Genomic DNA, 23,904 nt, shown 5'->3' on the forward strand with positions numbered 1-23,904 from the left:
ACTTTTACTGGCTTGAGTTTAACATACCTTTATGACTGACTCACTGCTTCGTTCCTCATCAGACTTGCGATCATTCATAAAAACACCTTATGAAATCCTTTGTACTATCACAATAAAATATGTATTCATGGCCACATATTTTAATAGGATTCTCTGTATTTCAGGAACTCTTACTACTAGTTTTACCATACATATTTCTGAGAGAAAGAAAAACTAGAGTGTTTAAAATCTAAAAATATTATGTTGTAATATATGCTAACATCATGTTTTGTTTCAAACAAGAGCCAAAAGCACAGCAAACCACAAGGAACAGAAATGGAGGCAAGCCTTTTAAGAGTAACAACAAGCAGGCAAAGTCACAACACTACTACTGGGTTACTGGGTGTGACAAGATCCTCAGTATTAACTTTCTTTGCTGAAGACACTTGAAATTATCTGGGCGGGGGGTGGAGATTTACTGTATATAATTTCATGGCTAGCATCTACCCATGACTAAAAATAAGTGCTGCATTTCCCAAGGGAAAACTGTTTCTACTTAACTAACAGAATATTGCCCCACTGAAACCAATAATAAAATAGCTTCACAGGGTCAGAATATAATTCAATAAATGTTATATGGGTAGTGACAGACTTATAGTATATTTATTCGTTTCTTTGTAAGTATCTGGGTTTGAGAGCAATGTGACCAATAAATACCACTATGATAGTCAACAATCTTAAAATAAAAAAACAAAATCTTGGTTTTTGTGGTATTTACAACCTCTTCTACATTTTATATTACTGAACCAGTTTCAAAAGTGTTTGCAACCAATATTATAACAGTTACAAACCCATACACGTAAAGGGATGCTATAGATACATCTAAACATTGACTACTTTTCAACAGTCATGTCAATTCTTAAACCTAGAGTTGATCTTTTTTAAACAGAGCAAGTTCTTAAAGAATTAACATGGCAAATTTAACCTGAGTGGATGACCACCAGATTTACGCTGAATTACAGACCAATTCAACAACACCCTGTACAAAAGAAATTTATGAAAGCAAAAGAAAATTTACAAGTAGTCACTGAAACCATTGTCGATTTTTTAGTTATCCTATCAGTTTCACCATGCCTGTAATAATTTTTTATTAAAAGAAAAAAAAAAAATTACCTGACTGAAGCTGTACCTTTAGGAGAACCTGGGATTTTTGGTACAGGTCGGTGTCGGAGCACAAAAGATCTTGTCATTCTTGGAACTGTTTTGGTACAGCTGTCTGTGCATGTACCATACAAGTCATTGTCTATCATTTCACCTTTAAACTCAAAGAATGGTGAATCTGGCAGTTGTTTTGATATTTTTTTCATTTCTGTAAATGTCAAAGTATCATTCTCACTGGATTTGGTTTCCCAGAAAGCAAATGAAGGCTGAGAAGATGAATCTTCAGCACATGCAGAACAGCTTTCTAAATGTAAGTAACCTGGCAGCACCTCTGCCATTTCCTGTGACACATCCCATTTTGCACTCTTTTCAATACTTTCAATACTGATAGCTTCTCCTGAGCAATCTGAATTATGACATGATGAACTAGAAAATTCCAAATCTGAAAAACTATCATGTTTTGCTTCCAGTGATTCCTGTTCAAGCATTTCACTCTTTAGTTTGCCAACATAGTTTTCACTAGAAAAAATTACTGGCAATGACAGAGATGTTGGACTAGCTCTTGCAACCCCATCTGAATTTGACTTGAATATTTTGGAATCTTGGTCAGAGTGCAATGAATGGCTTTGCTCTAATTCCTCCATGGCTTTGCCTGTCAGATGTTCTGAAAAAGTAGCCTGCTCTTGCATTTTTGAAAATATGGTCTCTAACTGCTTAAGAATTCTTCTGCGGTGTCCAGTAGGCAATATTCCAATTCCCTGAAGCACATTATTATTTATTCCTACACAAGCTGGTACAGTATTATATCCATGGTCTTTAAAATTAGGGATATATTGCCCCAAATTGATGTCTTCCAAGAATTCTTCGATACCAAGATTACTGTCCACGAATGACATGACAGCACCTTCATCCCTCACAAAAGGTATCACAAGTGTTCAGAATATTGTCAGGATACAGATACACACACACACACACGTTCTCCAATAAATTCTTCTGCAGTCACTCCAGGAAGTTCTGCAATTTCTTCTGAAAGTTCAGGTTTTACACAGGCAAAGTATGAAAACCTGCAAACTCAAGGGGGAAAAAAAGTGTTAAAAGCCATTTCCCTCTAACTTCTGTGCTTGTTTTCACATCACTATTACAAAATGTTAAATCCTTTTAAGCAGTTTTGCCACCTGTTTCAATTTGCTTAACACAAAAAATAAGCAAATATATAAGGTTAAATCTCTATCCCTAAATTATGGGGTAAATCTACACTAAAGTAAAAATCCCCAAGCTAGCACCAAATTAATTAGATCAAATACCAAAATCTATCTGTTTACCTAAGGTAAAATGGATCTGCTCTGCAGACAGAACTGGCTTGTGCTACTGTCTCTGCAGTACTTCTGATACAAAAGCTGGCTCATTTGAAACTAGCCCAGGCATTTCTTCCAGTTTAATTTTAATTTTAAATATCTTTACTTTAATTTTAAGTAAAGACACTTCCATGTTACTTACAATTAATCATGAGATTAGCATTTTACAAATTCAGAACACTAACAGAATTTCACTCTTTTAAGAATGAAGGTTGTTTCTTTTATAGCTGAATGTTTTTGCTCCATTGAAGATTTAAATGGGATTCTTTTGCCTACAATGATCCTGCATGTTGTTGCTTACAGAGCAACTAGGCACACTAGGGCCTTAGAGTTTCTTAACTGTTAAGCTGAGGAGTATTCCATGGACAACAGAGCATCTGCAGGGGTACTATTAGCATGCACTAAACAGCCTATATTTTACCTTCTTAGGAAATGGGGCCCGAAAGGTAAGGGGAGAAGAACTCTACCTGAACACGAATACTAATGAATAAGCATGCAGCTACTTAAAATGCTGTATTTACTCAAATAAAGATGACCCTGATATAATATAACCCCCCAGTAATTAGATTCTATATATGGACAATTTATGAATTTGTTATAATTTTCCAGGTACAGAATCTAATTATTGGAGGTCTGCCTTGAATTAATCTCCTTCCCACTGCTACAGCCCCCTTGCCATCTGCCCCCACAATTTCTTCCCCCTGCAGTTCCTCCGGCCCCTGCTTATTGTCAGACCCTGCTCTTCCTAAGCACATGGAAGTGAGGAGCAAATTTGAGAACCATGACTTTGAAATAAACATGCCTACAGTAATTTGTATCTGGCAATTACTATGAGTAACAGTAACCTCCATAGTCTTAATTCATCCATAATTGAGACATTTTACCATTTCTGAAACTGCTACAAGTTTCAGCAGAGGTATACCATAAATACACTTTTAAATAGCACTTTTGTACCTACTTTATATATAGTACAACTATGCATGATATTAGTCCAAAGCCAAAAGGTTAATGATTTACCATATCGTTCATTGGGTGGGGCCCCAGCAGAGTCAACAGCATTTCAAGCCAAGGGAGCCCCACAGATCAGCACTGCTCAGTACATCTACTCCAGATATCCCCCACAAAGGAGCCATGTGCTAATTAGCCCCCACTTGGGAATGGAACCGGGTGTTTGTGTCATGAGCCCTGGGATCCTCCAAAATTTATGCGCAGCTAATGTGCAGGGCAACTTGATCTGGCTCCTCTTCATGGAGGGCAAAGCCACACAAATTATGAGCTCCAGGCTGAAAGAGGGGGTGACAGAGGGATATCAGGTAAACTGTTTGGGGTCCTGTTTGGTGATATTTGCCAGACATTAAGGCTGGTGAAGAAACAAAAATAATTTTAAATGGGTAAGAAAGGCGCAGCTCAGCTCAGCTGTGGCAGTGAAAAGGAAGTCAAAATCTATTTGTAGTAGTGGTTCACCATGCCTTTAAAAAACTCAGCACCGAGGGGGACTGAGTGCATTGGACACTACCATGGTTTTTATTCAGATGGGCTGCACTAACCTATCTTTCTGGCAGGTTCCCATAAACCACAGGGGTGAAAATCTCCAGCAAAGAAGAAATTAAGTGCATGCTATATATGGATAACATCACAGTATTAAGAAAAGACAAACTGTCAATTGACAGAGTATTGAAACATGTGACGGACTATGACGAATAGGAAACTGGAAAAGGCTAGAAGACTACAGCTTGCAGCTACAAACAGAAGAAATGAAGAACCTGAGTATACAGATGGACATGAAAAGGAGAGGTGACATGGCCTGGGAAAAAATAATCACCAAGGTACGGCAGATAACAGGCCTCTAGAGTACAAGGAAGTTGTCGAAACAAGTGGAACTGGTAAAGGCAGTATTACTACCAGTGATCCTCTATGTAGGAATTGTTTTCTTCCAATGTAGCGACAAGTATGAAGGATACAGGGGGAGTTGTACACCTTTTTTGGGGGCAGCAAAAGAAAGTGGGTGCCAAGGCGACAAATATACAAAGGAAAACAAATGGGAGGATGGGGAATACCTGACACAGAGGTGTTTATTTACAAAAATTATCAGCAGAATGTGAATGATGGGAATAAGGAGGGAAGGGAAAACAGCAAAGTTTTGCCAGTACTTAGCCAGAAAGGTCTTAAGGACATGGGAAGGAGAGATAGAAAATGTGTTGGGACTGTACCCCCGCAGCCCACTATGCAACAGCTGAGAAGTTAATGATACAATATATACTGTTAGAAGGGAACCCAAAAAAATGGGAAAATAGCAAAAGCCTTGAAAGGAATATAAAGGGACAGGGACAGTATAACAAAACTGGGGAATCTGATCAAGAATCTGTCAGCCCAAGTGTGGAAAGAGATGTGGAAAGCACAGGCAAAGAGGGAACATGTAGAAATCACGTGGATGGCAGCGCAAAATGTATTCCTGGTAAGAGAAAGGTTACACAGATGGGAATTATACATATTGGAAAAGTGTCCAAAGGAAAACTGTGAGAACAGATAGTCAATTTATCATATGTTCTGGGAGTAGGAATAAGCAAAGAAAGTATGGAAGAGGGTGGGGAGTGTCTCGGCCGGGCTGAGCCGACTCGAGGTGATTTAGAAACTGCTCGTTCGTCAGGGCGGGCTGGTGAACGGAGAGGCTGACAAGGCTTAACGGTTGTAAAAAACTTTACTTACGTCACGGGTGGCTGCGACGTAAACGGTTCAGTCATCTGGACAACAATGTGAGTTACTCCAGCTGGCGAGGCCAAAGCCAGTAAATCCGTCCGTAACTCAAGCCGGCAGGAAAAGGGTACGTCTGGGATTGCGTTCGGCGACAGGAAGAAGGATCGATAGGTGATCAGTTTATCGACCAACTAGCCGCAAGTCGGATCTCTTTAGAGGCACTCTGCAGCGTGCTCAAAGCTCTTCGACTTGGGCGGAAGTCGCGCTAATTTTTAAATGGCCAGCAAGCCAATTACCAGCCGCCACGTGTGAATAATTTAGCACTAGCCAAAAGCGGGACACAAATTTGCATTCGACTAGCGGGAACTCTTTGCACCGTGCATTTCTGTGCTGCGAAGGGAAAATGCATCCTGCAAAGACAGCTGCAAATTGGCGGGAACTCTCTCCTGCACGCGGGTTCTTTATGCAGCAAAACCCTCGCTGTGCAAGAGGCTCTCATGTGACAAGAAAACTCCATAGTGCCGAGGCACCAAAATCACTGGGTTATGACAGGGAGGTTTGCAAAAAAAATCCAATGGTGTAATGTACTGACATATGAGATAGTGATATACAGACTGAACCAAAGAGGACAAACGAGCTGAGAACTGAGACTTTTGATAATTGTGTGAAACTGGCCATCTGAATGACATAGAACCTGCTTGAGTGCAAGGGACTATTCTTCGCACCATGAGAATGCGTGAACTGCAAACGTATATTGCAAGGGATGAAGAGAAGCTGGGAGCATTGAGCATGATGAACAAATGGAGATAAAAACACTGAGGATCATTGTTCTGGGAAAATTCTAAATGGGGAGAAGAGGAGAAGGGGGAAATAGCAATTTAAAAATCGGATTGAGGAAACTGATAAAAGTATGACAGGTAATGTCATTTGTGAAGAAAGAGAGATGTTAAAGGATGTAAATAAGGAGATTTGATGTTAGTTTAGAGAAGTGTTATGTAAGGTGACGTAAACTGTTTTCTTTCTAATGTGGCAGAGGGGGATTTTGATTTTAATTAAAAAAAAGTAAGTTGCCATCAACATTTTCCCAATATGGCCTATGTTTTTATTGTCATGCTCAGTGTTGGCTGCATTTAATCAGCTTCATAGTTGGTTTCCCTTACTAAGCACATGCTTCTTTTGGCAGCAGTTTAATGATAGAAAATGTATTTAATGAGGTTTACTTGCATGCAAGTGTAAGATAAAGAGCTTTTTTCTTCCCATGCTGATTGGGAATAAAACCTTATCTTACATTCAAGTAAATATAGCAGTTCTTTTCTTCCCTGCATCCTCTAATCAGAAGAGTAGAATCTGACCTTCTAAACATCCAGAAGTTACTTCATTCATTTCACAGCATCAAGCATGGCTACACCACAAGTGAAGGATATAGCAAGGAAATATAGATAAGCAAAATAGATACCCAAACAAAAATTCAGCCAAAACAAAACAAGACACTTCCTGCCAGAACTGAGAGGGGTCTTTACGAACTAAAGCTTAGACAACCAATTTTCTATACAGCTAAAGATGAAAAGCAAAAAAAATCTGCTGATGCATGAAGTCTACTGAAAATAATGAAAAGTGTAATACACTGGTGCTAAGGGTGCTCAAACAAAGAAATGTCATTGTAGGGACTTAGGTGATCTCGGGAAGGGCACAGGCTGAAAAAGCAACCCTACCCTCAAATACACTCCAAGTAGAGAAACTATGGACAGCACCTTAGCTGGTGATTCATAGATTGTAGTGTAGGAAGGGACCACAATGGATCATCATGTCCAACCCCCTAAGAATTTCTCCCTGTTACTTCACTCACCCCAAGTCACCCCAGCTAGGACTTGAACTCAGATCTCCCACATGGTAGGCAGAAACTGTACCACACAGCCACCAGCACTAAAACACAGAAAACACACCACAGCACCAGACCACAAGAGCAAACCTAGTACCCTTCCAATCCTACATAGTCAAGTAGTGATCTAACATAGTCAAGTAGCACTGACAGCAGCTTTAATGAACATCACTTATGATGAGCCTGGGAGAGGGTGATAATGGATTCCCACCACTTAGGCCACATAAATTTCTTCACCATTGATGCCTAAATACACAATTACCTTCAAGCTTGCTGTCAAAACATGGAGTTTCATGGATAAAATATTTATGTTCAGACAAGGATTTATTTCAACAACCAAAGAACAGATAAAGGAACAGATATAACAACATTGAAAAAGGCAAAGTTAAAATAAAGAGAAAGAGAGAGGAGAGCATGTATATGCACACCTTACAGAGAGAATTTGTTGTTCAGTCCTTTCCCCTCCTACCACTGAATCCCAATCTGACCAGCATATACAAATTCAATGGGGTATATCATATGCTTAAAAATTTCAGTCCCTTGTTAGCAAGAGGATTACTCTTCCTATAGTCTCTCTGATTTTACTGTGCAGAGATTTATAGCCTTAGATTTCTGGCTCCTCAGATTTCAAATAATGTTTTTGGCCAGGGACAGACATTATACTTTTTTTGGTATAAATGATTAGAAACTGATCTATATCCATAACAGAATAGAAATTCAGCGCACACAAACCGGTTTATAAAGGGTGGAACCTGATCTAAGATATTCACTTTTGATTCTAGAAACGCAGCCATGTGCCTGCAGCAGCCCAGACCAGAAGCTAGGGGGCACAAAAGCCCATCCCTGCTCAGCTGGAGCAGATAGCTTGGGCCAAGGCTAGCCCACCACTGGCAAGGGGGGGGGGGGGGAGGATTGCAGGGAAATGCCAAGTATCCTGGGATACTGGAGGGTGCAAGTTAACTTGAATCTGGAGGGGATCTGGGACAGAAGTTTAATAAACCAATTTAAACTAAATCGGTTAAGCCCGATACTAAATCCATCAAGGTTTATCTTAAACTGGTTTTGACCATTTTGAAACACTTTTATGTGCACTGAACTTATGTTGTTTTATAGATCTGAACCAGTTTCTAATTACTTATACCAGGTTGTATGTAATTCTGTCCCTAGGACAAAAGGAAAAGTCTCTGAAGTTACGCTGACAGAGTGGCCCAATGCAGCTTGATGCAAGCTCTTTATTGAGGCTTAGATCTGCAGAGAAATTATTTCTCCCCCCTCTCCTCTACTGTAATAAGCATTTGGCTGTGGAGAAGCCTTCTGACATATTTTTCTACTAAGTAGCAGCTGCCCTAGCATGCAGGTACTAGCCTGAAGCAGTCCATTGAAGTGAAAAGAATAGCGGAGGTAGAACACCAAAGGATTTTCCTGGCAGTTTGACAAAAAAAGAATCAATGTCCTCCCCTCCCAAAAAATCCCTGGCAGTAACTAAACCATCCCTACATACAGTGCAAAGTTAGTCAGCCATTTTAGAGTCCTCCAGATAAAAGGACAAAAGAACACTTCAGTGTTCAAACAAGTGGCTAGAAGTAAATCTTTGTCCCCTATGAAAAAAATAGAAGCCAGGCGCACACACCCTATTGAAAGGAACAAGGCTGTTAGCAATTCCTGAGTTTTACTGTGATTAATCTGGTATTTCACAATCACCACAAGCCTTTTCTTGAAAAGTCTCATACTAATCCTTATTCCCCACTCACCTTCAAAAACTAAACCTGCTAACAGTCGTCATCACACAGAAGGATGATTCTGTAGAAGAAAGAGCTGAATATATTTGCATTAGAGAGGAAGTGGTGAAGATCACTATAGCAAATGTGCTATAAACTTTCCACTTTAAATATTGTTTTCAGGTGCATATTAGTTTCTGAAACTTCCTGGGGACAAATTTTTCCATTCTTAGTCTCTGTCAAGGAGAAATAATGTATTTAGGTCTCAAATGAAGTGGTTTAGAGGTATGAATACAAAGAATAGAAATACCATCAAAGCTTTTTTTTTTTTAAAAAAAAAAAAAAAAAAAGCTCTCTACAGACCAAACAGTTGCAAGTTAAAAATTGGCAGTAAAACAACCCTCAACAAGAGGTGTTTTAGTGCAAATTGGTTTGAGTTAGCCGAGCCAGAAATCCATCGCTTGGACAGTCTTAACTTTGTCATTCCCCAAGATGAGAGCTTAGCTGTGTAACCTTAATCTTTTAATCATTTTCTACAGAAAGCATTCATGCAAGGAGAGAAAAAACTTCAAGAATTAGAATACCAGCTATTCTTAATGCTTCAGAACTAGAGATGAACTTAGTCTCACGCCAACAGCTAAACAAGGAAAGCACTAAAAACGGAACTATGGGAGGTGAGGGACAAAGGGGGAATCCAGCAATACAATTATCTTTTTCACAGTTCAATATTTAAGGTATGGGGTTGGGGGGGTTCATCATATGTTTGCCCAAAGCTTATTTTGTAACATGTTGGGTCTGGTTACTCAAACAATAACCAGATATTGGTGTTCTAGTCCACCATCCTGCAGATATGAGCACAGCAACAAAACATTACTGAGCCAAGAACTTTCTCAGTTTGCAGGCTTGATGACTTAAAACTTTATCATTACTTTTTATGACATGTTTTATGAGGAAATAAACAACAGACTTCCATAAAATAGTGGTTTTGATCTCATTATACTGACAGTACTAGCAGCCACAATCTCTTGCAAAACACATTTTCTGCATTCAGTAATCATCTGCAGTACAGGTTGTCTCTCTACATCAAAATAAGCCTCCTAAAGAAGTGTTTAGGGCTTCTCTGCACAGAATGGATTCAGTTTAAATTTAGGGTTTGCAATCACACATGTATTAGTGCAATTACATGGACACAATTGTATGTAAACAAGATACATTAACAGTTATTATAATAGTTAAATTAAATTAAAATGAATATCCAAATAAGCTCATCCACACCAGGTTTAATAAAAAAAAAAAAAATGGTTCTATTTTATAAATAGTTTGAAAGACAGTTTATCATAGGAAAGGGATCACACCATTTTCACTGTCATGCATTTGTGAATGTTTATGCTATTTCAGTGCCAGGAAGAAACTAGAGAAAAATATACAAGGGTGTCTAAACTGTAAACAATATTAATTTTATTATTAGCTAGCTTAACATATGGAGCAATCAAAAATGGAACTGAAGTGCTCTTATTTCACTACAAAAAAGTTAAAACAGCCATTACTCAAGTGTAAGACTCCTTACAGAATGGTATGATCTTTGTAAAACTACTTCTACCATATGCAATGTTAACTTCCCTTATACAGGTGAGTTCTCAGGACTGAGTCCTATTATTCTATACCTGTGCTAGCCTCTCATTCTATAAAGAGGGTAACATTTTCTCATAAATAATATGAATTCCCCTCCCCACCCCACCCCTCAAAAAAATCAGCCGCTGGAAATTGGGGTGCAAGTTTTAAGAAAGCAGCTTCTGCAGCTCAGACCTCTGCAAGAGAAAAGATAAAGTTATGCTGCAAGTAAAACACAGTAAGTGAACGCTAACTGCTGCCTGTGGAGCCAGGGGAAGGTTTAACAGATGCCTAAAAGGAAGAGCTACTCAATAGCTCCTTTGGCTCAGTTTTCACAAAAAAATGTTAAACTACAACCAGACATCTAACAAGGATTATTTGGATAAGGAAGGGACAAGCTGAAGGATAAGGTAAGAAAAGAAAGAAAACTTTTGATGGGGTTGAAGGAATTCAAATCAGCAGGGCCTGATGAACTTCATCCCAGGGTACCAAAGGCACCGGTAGAGGACATCTTGAAGCTCTTGGCAATAATATTTACAGAGTCACAGGAGACCAAGGAGGTACCAGAAAACTGAAAAAGGGCCAACATGGTGCCCCTCTTTAAAGAAGTCAAAAAAGGAGGACCAAGTGGGTTATTATAGACTAGACATCCTCACCTTGATTCATGGGAAGTCACTGGAGCATATTATAAGGAAGTCTACGTGAACACAACAAGGTGTTCAGTCTAGAAAGAAATAAATGTCCTCATGCTTGACCCACATCTAACCAGCCTCTTGTGATAATATGCAGTATTACAGAGTTGGGCTGTACAGCAGTCATGCACCTGGAGAAGGAAAGGCCAATCAAAAGCAGCCAGCATGGATTTATTAAAAACAGATCATGCCAAACAAATCTGAGCTTCTTCCTTGACAAAGTAACTACTTGGCTGGATTGGAGAGACTGGTGTGGATCTAGGCTTCAACAAAGCTTTTGACAAGGTCCCACATGACCTTCTTATAAAGAAATTGGAGAAGTGTGAGCTGGACGAAACTAGTATGAGGTGCATAGACAACTGGATCAATAGCCACAAGCACTGGTAATTGTAGATGGATCCACATCAGAATGCCATTAACATGTGAGTGGATTCCTGTAAGGGTATGTCCTGGGCCCAGGGATGTTCATTTGTGTTTATTAGTGATTTGGATGCAGGTAGAGAGGCTTCTCAAGGAAGTCTGCAGATTACATGAACCTGGGAAGGATTGCGAGCACACGGAATGACAGGAATGCAATTCAGAAGGATCTCAAAAGACTGGCAAACATGGATGCCAAAATGTAGTTCAATGCTGACAAATACAAAGTGTTGTACCTCAGGAAAAATAATTAAAAAAACCCCAAAATAAAAATTGTTTGACACTTGGCTGGATGGCATCACTATGGAGAAGGACCTGGGAGTCTTGGTGGATCACAAACTTAACGGCTAAGTACAGACATTACACATAAACCAGTTTAAGTGATCAGAAACTGGTTTAAACCTGTAACAGACCAGAAGTTCAGTGCACATAAACCCATTTCAAAACCGATGAAACTGGGTTAGGATAAACCTAGTTGAATATAGACATAACTGATTTAGGTCAAACTGGTATATGGAAGCTGTCCCAGACCCCTTCCTGGTTCAAGTTAAATCAGAGTCCCCCAGAATCTCAGCATGCTTTCCAGCCCTGCACTGGGCTACGCTGACTGCTCTAGCAGAGCACGGCTGGCCTCGCCCCTCTGCTCTCTAGCCAGAGCAGTGAGGGCTGGCTGACAGGGGGTGGAGGTGGGAAACCCAGCTAGGAAGGCAGCCTGATCTGCCTGGTGGGGGTGGAGCAGCTCCTGCCAGACTTTTCCCCCGCTGGAGTGGAGGGGGTAGGGGTATGCACCAGCAGGCTCAGGCAGAGGGAAGAGAGGGGGGCTTAAACCCCCCTCATAGCCCATGGGACCCCAGCCCAGGTCTGCACTGGGGGGCTGCCAGGCTTCTGCCCCCCTCCACCCCACTTGAGCAGGGAAAAGGGCAGTCCCTGCCAGACAGCATGGGGCATGGCCATGCCCCAGCCAGGGTCAGCGAGGTAAGGTCGGGAAAGGGGGGTTAATCAGGCTTTCCCCACTGCTTGCTGCTCAAGTGGCGGGGGCACGGCCAGACGCTAGCCCCAGGCCGGCTACTTGAGGGAAAGACATTCGAAGAGGGTACTGTGGCTGCATTTCCAGTTAAACCACTCTCCCTTCCCTGTCCCACCAGCACGGGACCTCAGCCAGGGTCTGCCTGGCAGGGGCACAGCAGCCCCTCCCAAGCCCTCCTGCCCCCAACTCAAGCGGCAGGGTGCATGGCCAGATGGTGGCCACGGGCCCCAGCTGGGGTCCCGTGCCAGTGGGAGAAGGAAGAGAGGGGGAAATTAAACTCCCCTCCCTCCATCCCCCACTTCACCTCAGTCAGCCAACCCAGGGCTGGCATCTATCCACACCCCCCACCACTCGAGTAGCTGGGAGAGGGGGAAACGCTGACAGGGAGTCCCATGCTGGTGGGAGAACTAGAGGGGATGAAGCCACCTCCCTTTGCCTTAGAAGGCCAGCCTAAGGCCAGATCTGCCCACACCCCCACCCATTGAGTGGCAAGGGGGGCAGGATGCTGAGAGGGGTTGTTGTGCCCCTGCCAGGCAGACCCCTGCTGGGGTCCTGTGCTGGTGGGAAAGGAGAAATTAAGCCAGAGGGATCTGGCTACACCCCCCCTTCACTAAAGCAAGGGGAAAACTCTGGCAAAAGCTGCTTCCCACTTCCTCCGCCAGGCTTGGGCCTGTACAAGGGAGGGTGCGGGTTTAACCCCACCCTAATAATTCTCAGCACCCTGCTGGGGCCTGGCCACGCTCCCCTGCCTCAGCTCAGCTTCCTTCCAGTCTCCTGTCCACTGCCAAATGGAAGGGAGGGCTTGCTCTGGCACCCCCCCCCCCAGCTTCTAGCCTCAGCCACCACAAGGATGTGGCTGCATTTCTGGAATCAGAAGTGAATGTCTATTCACTTGCACCATGGTTCAATCTATGCAGGTTACACTAACCTACAAAGATTAAATCAATTCAGGCTCTGGCTTTTTGAATGTCTGGACTTAGCCCAGGACGGAAGTAGCAGAGACCACATGTTCTTTTCCTCATAATAGGCCAGAAGACAAGTTTTTCCCCTTCATATTCCTCCACTGGTAAGAGACCATGAGGGACAGAAGACAGAAAAAGCTGCAGTTCCCCATCATCTGTTGTAAATGCTTTTAATGTGCAGAAAATTCTCCTGCAGAGAAGGGTCCAGATCTAATTTTCTCATACTCTTTCACCCATCCAGGCACTGGATTCAAGTGCTGGGCTTGAGGAAGTGGGATTTGTGGCGCACAGAAGTAGTCCTCCATTCTCCACATCACAAATGAGGCTTTTTCTTCCAAAAGAAGTGCAACTAGCTCTCTGTATTGAGAAGGTGCAATGAATGCTTCAGTCTTGTCTCTAGACATGGGTTGCTATCTGCAATAAGAAGCTACCTGAGCTGATGGAGCAATGCTAACCATAGAATTACTGCTGTGTGGATCATTTTAACAATTAAAAAATACAAGCTAGCCCTCTCTCTCCTTTGTATACCAGTTTACTCAAAATTTAAATATAAAAAAACACTCTGTACAAAGACTTTTGCGATGGAACAGGAATCCCGTCTACTCTAAGGAAGATCAGATTCTGTTTTTTCTTTTTAACGGTAGTGATGTTTTCTAAACCATCTCTACAGTTTCAGTAGGATGCTGCTGTAATCACAATTGATTTTACCATATTTCCTTGCATACAATGTGCCTCCCCCACCCCAAAGCACCTTGCTTTTGAAAAACAGAATGAAGAAGAAAGAAAAAGATCTTTCCTTAAAAATACTGCTAAGTACTTTTCCAGGAAAACAGCAAGGGAACCAATTTGTGGCTGTTCTGTTAAACCCTAAGTTGCAGGATGCTGCAGACACTGCTGACTGAGTCAAACTGACCAACTCCTCTTAAGATGAGCTGGGCGGGCAGCTGGCAGTGCCTGCCAAGTAAGTTAAAGATTTGATCCTAGCCAGCAGCACCTGTTGAGTCAGCTGGGCCCATCCCACTGATTCAGGAGGAAGCCCTGTCCCTGCACCTGGGGCTCCTCTCTGCTTTTGAAAAAAAATGCTTCTGCAACAACATAAGCCTCTTCTGAGGGAGGAAAGAGAAAGTGCCATAGAATAGAAAAGTAGATAAGGAAGGGACCTTCAGATGTCATAGAGTTCAACTCCACACCAGAGGCAGGATCATTCGTATGCAAGCCATCCTATACAAATCCATTTACTAACCTGTTAGCAAAACCACACAACCAACCCTGACACAACCACAAAGTACCCTAACCTGCCACGGGTAAAGCAGAAGAGTGATGGCCAATGTCCTGCTGCTGCAAAAGTTGTTAAAATACACTTGAGGGATCCCCGGAAGAGGGCTGTGTCCCACTGCTACAGAGGAAGGCAAAAACCTCTCAGACCATACCAATCTGACTGTGGGATAAAATAAAATTCCTTCCTGACCCAAATATGGCAATCAGTCTGATCCTGAGCAGAGGGGCAAGACCCTCTAGCCAGAAACCTCCAGGTTTAAGTTTTAGCAGGAGCCTTGGCACACTCCAGGCAAAATCCCCACCCTTCATTGTAGCCAATACATAATCCTTATGAGGAAGGCAGAAAAAACAAACCCCTGACATATACATCAACAAGAGGTTGCCTCATATGGCAACCAGCAAAGCCCAGAAGCATGGAAAATATTGACAGCAGAACACAGTCATAGCTATGATTATTCTGACCAATGCTTGTCCAACCTGTTCCTGAATACCTCTTCCAATGATGGAGATCCCTCAACTTCCCTAGGCAATCCACTCTTTCACTCTTCTAACAGTGAAGTTCTTATGTTCAATCTAAACCGACTTTGCTGCAACTTCAAGCCATTGGCCCACATCCTGCTCTCTGCAGGAAGAGAGAAAAAGTGTTTTCCCTCTTCTTTACAGCAGCCCTTTCAGATATTGAAGGCTGTTATCACATCTCCTCTTAAGCACCTTTCCCCCAAGCTGAACATGCCTATTTCCTGCAACAACATCTTGTATGGCTTGCCTTCTAAACTCCTTATCATTTTTGTTTCCTGCCTCTTTACTTTCTCTAACATCTCCATACCCATTTTAAAATGTAGTGCCCAAAACTGCATGCACTACTCTAAATGAGAGCTAACCAGTACTAAGAGGCACTGTCACAGTCTGTGTCTCCCATCTAATACTTCCACTGAAGCAGGCCAGAACTGCATGCACCTTTTGTGCTATCACAGGGGTCGGTAAAGGCCCACCAGGCCATTCTATCTGGCCTACGGGGCCCCACAAAAATTTAGAAAATTAATATCTATCTGCCCCTGGCTGCCTGTCATGTGGCCCTCGATGGCTTTCCAAAACTCAGTAAGCAGCCCTCCGCCTGAAATAGTTGTCCGCCCCCGTGCTACTGCATCATACTACAGACTCATATAGAGACAGTTTTCATGCCTGTCCTTCCTCTGCTCCTGCTACATGTCACCACAAATGAGGACTAAGAACAGCAAATGCAGACAGCTCTCTGCAAAGCATGGGAAGGCAGTGACAGCTTCCTCCCTTCCTCTCTCTTTCCTCATACCTAACGTAACAGCAACGGCAAGAAAGAGCTGGAGAGAACTGAAGCAACAGTTCTCATGACCCTCTCTCATATGCTCAGTCCTTTCACATGCCACATCCAACCCTCACACTTCACCCCACAATGTAAGGGCACTTCCAGGCGCAGAGAGATGCAATTAAAGTTTAAAGCAAAAAGCAGAAGGGAAGACAGCCTCAATCTCACAGAAAGCAAGCCAACCTCCAGTAATGGAGGGGTGGGGTGGGGAATGCAAAATAAAAAGGGACTTGTAAGGGACTTAAAAAAAAGTTTGGCTAACATCAGGCTTTTTTATAAAGTGCCTAGTATAAATTAATAGCTTAAAATGTGATTACAAGAACTTTTAACTCTACAAATACTGACAGGCTCAGGCATGCTCCTGTCAGGACTTAAAACATCCTGAATTCGGATTCAAGTACAAAACAACTAAGACAGGAGAAGCCGACTAGTAGCTTTTATGTTTTGCAGGTTTTCCCCATTCTGTGGTACAAACCAAAACAAGGTGACAACACTGAAAGCCCTAGAAACTGATCTAGAGAATTATGGTTCTTAAAAAGACAAAGCTATTCTCCCCTCATTAAAATGCAAAAGTTATCTTTTTTAAAGTTTTAAAAAGTTAACACTCAGGGAAAACTTGAAACAAGAAAGCAGACTACACACAAAATTCTGTTTGAAATCATTTCTGCTCCAAAATTCAGGAGTTACAAATGAGCTGTAAAACAGACTTTAAGAATAATGAAACAGGCTTAAAAACATCCTCTGGCCAAATATTTCTAAATATTGCCATTTCAAAATTCTCACCTTTTCCAGTGAAAGGTGAGGAGTTTTGTGGGTCATCTCTCTTCACAAAACAACTGCACGGTTTGGATAGACTCAGACAAGCTTTTCAACAATGGTCCAGGAATTATGGAAGAGGGAAGGATTTTTGTGGGCAATCTCTTACTGGATCCACTACGTGGTTGGTTGGGATAGACTCAAACAAGCTTTCCAATGGCAAGCAATCTTCTTCAGGTCTAGGCTAAGGCTGAAAAAGATTGCTTGGCATTGAAAAGCTTGCCTGAGTCTATCCCAACCAACCACGCAGTGGGTCCAGTAAGAGATATCGCCCACAAAAATCCTTCCCTCTTTCTTAATTCCTGGACCATCCTGGCTATACCATCACTGCAACATCATCATTTACTGTACCATTTTGCCACTTTTATCCCACAACAAAACTAATTAACATAAGACTTCTTGAAGCAGTTAATTACTCGGCATGAACAAGCAGAATTAAGTGGCTCCATATAATCAGTGTTGCCAGCTCATGATTTCTGGCGTTGTTCTGAAAGTCTTACGCTTCAGGAATGTGAAAAACTTAGCTCTATCTTTTATGTATATTTATACAATATATAAAAGAAACATCCACGTTGTTCACATTCCTGCAGCAAAGACTTTAAGAACAACACCAAGACCCATGGGAGTTGGCAATACTGCACAATCCACATCAAGGAGAGCAGTACCCGAAAGAGGCTCGTACAGCTGCTGCGGCACCACTCGCACTCGCTTTGCCTTTGGCTCAAGAAGGCGCAATCACAGGAGAGACAGCTTGTTCTGACTTCAAAACTACCTTTCAAATCGCCTCTTGCTAAGGCGGCTGGGGGCCGCGGGTTGTTTCTGTGAAGTCTGCTCAGACCTGCCCAAACAAGTACCAGCCTGACCTCCCTTCAGAAACAAAGTGCTGCGCAAAACCACCAAGGCGGATGGGAACGGGGGCTTGTCAGGGACCTGCTAAAATGTAAGGAGTACAGGTGACAAATAGGGCTGCTAAAATGTAACCAGGTGCCAAAGCCAAAGAGCTCCTTCCCCCTCACCGCCTCTTAGAAAACTCCCAGAGAAACCACTCCTTGGAGACTCCGAGCCTGGAGTGTGTACGAGGCCACAGAAAAAAAAGCAGGGAGCAGTCGGGCTGCGAGGGACCTCGTCCAGGTTTCAGGCCGGCCCACGGTGCTGGCCCAGCCCTTTACCTCTGACCCCGGGAGGGGAGCGCTGCAGCTCCCTCGGGGGCTCCCCGCGCCCGGCGGCTGCCTCTCCGCGCTCGGGGCGACGCCTGCCCGGGGGACGGAGCCCGGCCCGGCCACAGCCCCGCGCGCCGCCGCGGCACCAAGACCTGAACTTCGGCCGAGGGCGCAGGAAGGAGGGGAAGGGAGGGAGGCAGGGACAGCCCGGGGCCCGGCCCGGCCCGCCCCGCCCCGACCCGCCTGACTCACCTCTGCGTGGGGGGAGGAAGGAAGCGCCCGGCTCCCGCTCCTGCTCCCGCTGTGCTCCTGCCAGTTTCTCTTTCTCTTCCCCCTCCCGGCCCGGGCGGGCGCGGCCGCGGCACCTGGCGCACGGGCCGGGCTCGCTTGGCTGCGTTGGCCGGCGCGGGGGAGGCCGTGGGCAGGACCCGGGCACCTGGGCGCTCCTGCCCTGGCCGAAGCGCCCGCGGGTGGCGGCCACAGCCCGTCTCTTGTCAAGCGAGAAAACGCTGATCCGGCAGCCCAGCCGGGCCGTGTCTACCTCCCCCTGCCCTCAAAGCCCCCAGGGCCTCCTGGTCAACCTTCTCCTGGCTCTTGCCAGGCTCCGTCCGCATTTATCTGACCAGGGAGGTGGCTGTGGCCCCTGGGACGTCGGCCGATCATGTCTCTGGGCAGTGTCCGCTGGCTCCTTGGACTCGGGGCGGATGGGCACTGACCTGTGCACGGGTGGCGGGTGCCTTCTAAGTCTGAGGTCCCCCAGCGGCCGATCGCAGACCGCAGGAGTGTAGGGGGGGCCCAGCAGCCGATAGCCAACCATGGCAGGGATCCCAGCGTGCCCCCCCTACATGTCGCCCGTGGTCCAGTGTGCTGTGCTCATGTCCCACTTGGGTGCACTCATTATAAACCTGTGACCCTCACTCCCGTCCCTGTTATGGTTTTATTTGTCCCAAGGAATCAGCCATATGCCCTTGGTAGCCCCCATCGCCAAGCAGGCCTTATAATTTTACTCGTTGGGTCTAGGCCATGTTTCCCAAAGGCCTGTTCCCAAAGCCCAGAGTGCTGTGGCCTGCACAGGGCCAGGGCAACCAGTTCATGCCAGCGCCGATTCTTGCACCATCGCTTGCAAAAAAGAAGTGCCGCAGGCTTCGCCATCCGTCCACACTTCTAGGAGCCAGGCAGGCTGGTAGAACCTGTGTGGCTCCTGCCACCTAGACAGGACTAAACAGGAGTCCTGCTTAAATGTGTTGCCCCAACTTTTTAGATGCCCTTGCACATCAATTAGGATGTGCAACAATGTGAAAGAGAACCTGGCTGACAGGGCCTCATCACACCGTATGCTGTGAGCCACAGCAATGTTGCTGGATGTTAGTGCTAGCTTCAGTGTGGAGCAGTCACACTGCAGGCCAGCAACAGCTTGGAGGACTGAGAGAGAGGAATCCCCGCCTCCCATTCCAGGCTTCCCCCTGCTCCCCCTGAGGCTCCCCTGGTACCCCCGTGCCCCACCCCCTCCAGCTGACTTGTGGCTCCCACACTGTCTGTCACAGGGGAGCAGGCAGGGAAGGGTTAACCTGCCTGCCTGCCTGCACCCCCATGGCTGGTACTGCTCTTCTCCAGGCTGAGGCCACCCAGAAAGTAGCAGTGGCAAATGAGGCAGGTTAACCCTTCCCTACCTATTCCCCTGGGTTACAAGGTGCAAGCAGCCACAAATAAGCATGGGGGAGGGTGCAGTGAGCAGGGATCTCAGTTGTTGGGAAGGTTTGGGGGGGCAGTGGGCCTGATCCAGGCCAGCAACAAAGCGAGGCAGATGGGGTGTTTACACTAAGGTGTAGCCTACAGTGGCTACACCTTAATGTAAAGGACCTGGTTAAGGCAGCTCAGAGATAATTCTGCCTTGGAGAGGCCTAACTTTGAGCCACCTAACAAGGACTTAAAACTAATTTCAGATGCTGATGTGCAGACATATACAGGTGTTAAGAGCTCCCAAAGCTGCCCAAAATTCCCATGTAATAAGTCTCTGCATGCATATAAGGGCTTGCCAATATATGTCACTGGCATTCGCTCCCCTCTGAATTTACCTGAGTACCTATAACTAAGTTAAAGCATTCCCAGTTTAAAAGTAACAATTCAAAGTTTGGATTTTGTAAAGTAAGAGAGAGAATTTTACACTGACCCATTTTTTTCTAAGTCTCCCTTTCTAATGGGTTGCTTGTGTGTCTGGACTCTTACAAAAAATAAAAAGGAGGCCTTCTGTCAAAGCCAATTTAGAAAGCTTTTAAACAAGTACAAACTTTCTTTAGGAATTACAGCTTTAAAAGGTCAGATTTTCTTGCCATTTGTAGCTTAACAGAGATGACTTCGCACAATTAAATTAGCATTGTTTTTTCTTCATAAAGAATGGAGAACAGAAAGTGCCCCTTTTGCTTACCACACACTAATGAAATGTCATACTTTTTTTTTCTTTTTAGCAAAGGCCAAACTGGAAACAAAAGTGGAACTACTTTACAAGCTGCCTACCCCATACATACTGTCTTTTCCTTTTCCTGTTTCCATCTTATCAATACAGTTCTTCTTCTGCTGTTTCCTGTTTCCCCACCTCAGGAACATTAATTTCTAAACCCCATCCCATTGCTGTCCTGATCCATAGGCCTTTGTTTCCCTAGTGAATCTATTTCAGTTCCTCTGTATCATTAGCCTCTTTACTGCCACAGCTGGAACTATATATAGTGGCATATGTCCTGCTGACATAGGTAGTGCACCAGCAGTGAATGCCTCTAGTAGAAGCACTGTACTTGTCTGGGCACCTTCAGGATAAGGCAACGTGTAAACAGAGGGTTCAGGATCATAGTTTTGGATTTAGGCACATATATGTCAAATAATACCCAATGTAGATACATACATTCTTTATTAGGCCCAGGAGCCTAGGAATTAAGATCTGCAATATTTAGCACTGAAGCAACAAGCACCTTTTATAATCCAGTTTTATGTGCCTAAATACTTTAGAAAATTCCACTAGAGGCTAGATCCCAAAAAAACACTTAGGTTCAAGTTAGTCATTGCAGTCCTTAAATGTCAGGCACCTGGCCTGTAGAATAGGATTGAAAACCCAGATTCAAGCTCCTACTTTCCCTGTATAATGCCTAAGAGAGTTACAGCAGCTGAGAATGATCATCTAAAAACCCCAACATACAGAATCAAGAGTACGTTACTCAATAGGAAATGCTTAGCATGGTGTTGTGTCTGTACACCCACTCTTTCTTTCTCTGGAGTATAGGTGCCTGAGACATAATCTACACTGAAAAGCTTTGCTGGCATAGTTATGTCAGCATCGAATGTCAAAAGAATCACATTATTCCAAAAGGGGTAGGTCAAAAAAGAAATCCTTGGTGTGGACACTGCTATCCTGATAGAATAGTGTTTTTAAGGGTTTAGTTCTCTGGGTGCCTTGAGATCCATTCAAGGGTGCCATGGGGTACCATGCAATGTTAACACTATTAGGTGTGCAAGCATGATTCACAAGATAAACCCAGAGAATTTAAATAGCAATCTATAGTGTCAAAACACATTGACCTATTGTGGTCTTTCTGAGTTATTTGCAAATGAAGAATTGCTCAATTATTTTTCCGTAGTCAAAAAATAAGTGAAAACAAAGAGCTGGCATTTTCCAGGGGCTGTCTTGAGTTTATCGAGGGTGCCTTGTCTAAAAAGATTTAGACACACTAGCTTAGTCTGTCATTCAGCAAGGTGGTGCAGCTAGTTTGACAGAAAAATTTCTTTCAGCATACGCTCCATTTTCAGTAGGAGGATTTGCATATGAAACTATGCTGGCATAGCTATAGTGGCAGAGATTTTGGAGTGTTGATAAGTCCTGAGTCATAGCTGTAATCACAGTGCTTCACACTATATCAGATTTGGAACCTAGAGCATACTCCTGAAGATAAGTTTACAACTGTTCTTTGGAAAAACTGAGCAGGGTTCATTCTCTTTAAAATACTAATGGAGGAAAATAAGGCAGCGTGTTTCCAGTTGCCATATAATGCCTCAGTGGTTAGAGCACTCATCTGGCTTCTGCACAAGTTAAGTGTATAGGTGTTCATATCAAGATGTTTATGGGTATTCCCAGAATACAAAGCTGGAGGTGACTAAAGAACCATCAGATCAACAAAGGAGATGTCTAGCAAGTTTAAGTGACCAGAGAGCAGGCATTTTCTAGATCACAATTTTAGCCTCCGAAGTCCTATATTAAGATTTTAGGTGCCTTTCTGGATCTAGCGTTAGGTTTCCATGGGACTCTGTGGATGCCTTTAGAATATGTTTAAAAATCTGGCCAATGATAGACTTCAACATTTAATTCTATCTCCTAAACTCCATTATGCAAGCAAGCTTGGTGCAAGTATATAGCACTCAGAATTTAGCAGGGGTGTGCCATTTGATGTCTCTTTTATGATATATAAAGATGATCTTTTAAAATTATTTGCCTGTATCACTTTTTTCATTATTATCCCTGTGCTATAAAGTACAGTTGCCAGTCAACTGCAATTGAACACAATCAGTGGAATCCATGTGCTTCCAAACCAACTTGGTATATAGATTGTCACCACTGTTTCTAGCTGTGAAGCTCTAAAGCACACTCCTGGACTCTCTTCTTGCCTGACGCTGTCTCTTGTGACAGGTGGCACAAGACGGTACATTATCAGATGATACAATCTCATCTTTATATATCCAGCCACTCCAAAAACAGTATCAGGAAGCTTCTGCATCCTCCTGTCATTTGCACATGCTTCCCTGGAGCTCTGCCAATGCCATGGACACTGAGCTTCTAGTGTAACTGCTTTGGGGAAAAAAGCACCAGGAAGATTAGAAACACATGCCTAGCAAAGGCATTTCTTAACCACTGTAACTTTATTCTAAAGTTATTTATTCTTAAAAGTTACAAATCTTGGAAAACCACAGAAGTCCTAAGAGGCATCCTTCCCTTATCTGAGCCAATCTCATTTTAGGAGTCTGGCATATATTTCAAGCTGGACACAGTATCCTTTGCCCTTTCTGTCTTTCATTTAAGTTCTCTCTCCATGGCAAGGATCAGCCCCTTCTACAGAACAGAACTTCATTCTTAAGCAGAGTCTCCTGTCTGTTCAGTACATGCTTTAGTGGGAGGACCCATATGAAAAGAGCTCTCCAAAAGGTCCCTATGAAATGAATCATCTGTTCCAAGGGGCTAAATCAACCAACTACTGAGAGAAAATTGAACACCCCAGATTGCAATCTTGATGGTTTCTCAATGATAGGTTTCTCAATCAAGTGTCCTGTACTTTTCTCAGGGAAGGCAGCTGTGCAAAAGGAGCCTCAGAAAGTTTAGGATTGTGCAGTCGTATTGATAGTATCTTCAGTCATGGTGCAACATATGTTTGATAGACATATTCTACTCTAAAACACCGTGCTTCAACCAATTCAAGTTATCATTCAGTTTTCTTTTCTTGACCACAAGATAGGATTATGAGATGTAAGAGAAGTCAAGGTTAGTCAGAAACCAATTTTTTGGTAGAAACTCTGGCCTGTCCTCTTTAGTTGAATGTGGGTGTGTCTACACATGCATTTGATCTGGACTCAGTTTACCCGGGTGTAAACTTCTGCAGATTTAGCACTCCTGGGAAGGTGTCTACACATTCAGGGACTAGGGAGAATATTTGCTGCTCTTAGCAGCAAACTTCCTACAGCCCAGCAATGGGCCCCTGCCACCACCAAGGGGAGCTCCAGGCTCTGGCTGGAGCTGCCAGCAGCTAGCAGCCCTCTTCAAAACCCAGCCCCACTCACTG

The 23,904-nt window shown here is 43.6% G+C and overlaps 1 protein-coding gene across 3 annotated transcripts in view; it reads right to left on the bottom strand.

Moving 5' to 3' along the window:
* Window positions 1-18,255, bottom strand: part of ARAP2 (ArfGAP with RhoGAP domain, ankyrin repeat and PH domain 2) — a 233,428-nt gene extending 215,173 nt beyond the window's left edge. The window contains exons 1-2 of one of the 3 annotated variants that reach the window (XM_019480415.2): window positions 18,101-18,255; window positions 1,153-2,204 (exon numbers count right to left, since the gene is read on the bottom strand). In XM_019480415.2, coding sequence (XP_019335960.2) covers window positions 1,153-2,036 — 884 coding nt within the window. In that variant the 5' untranslated portion in view covers window positions 2,037-2,204; window positions 18,101-18,255. Of the gene's footprint in view, window positions 1-1,152; window positions 2,212-18,100 lie in introns of all 3 variants that reach the window. The other 2 variants (XM_019480405.2, XM_014594961.3) reach the window with 2 other exon arrangements.
* Between the last annotated feature and the right edge of the window lie 5,649 nt (window positions 18,256-23,904).

This window comes from Alligator mississippiensis, chromosome 2 (assembly GCF_030867095.1).
Source record: "Alligator mississippiensis isolate rAllMis1 chromosome 2, rAllMis1, whole genome shotgun sequence".
NCBI lineage: Eukaryota > Metazoa > Chordata > Crocodylia > Alligatoridae > Alligator > Alligator mississippiensis.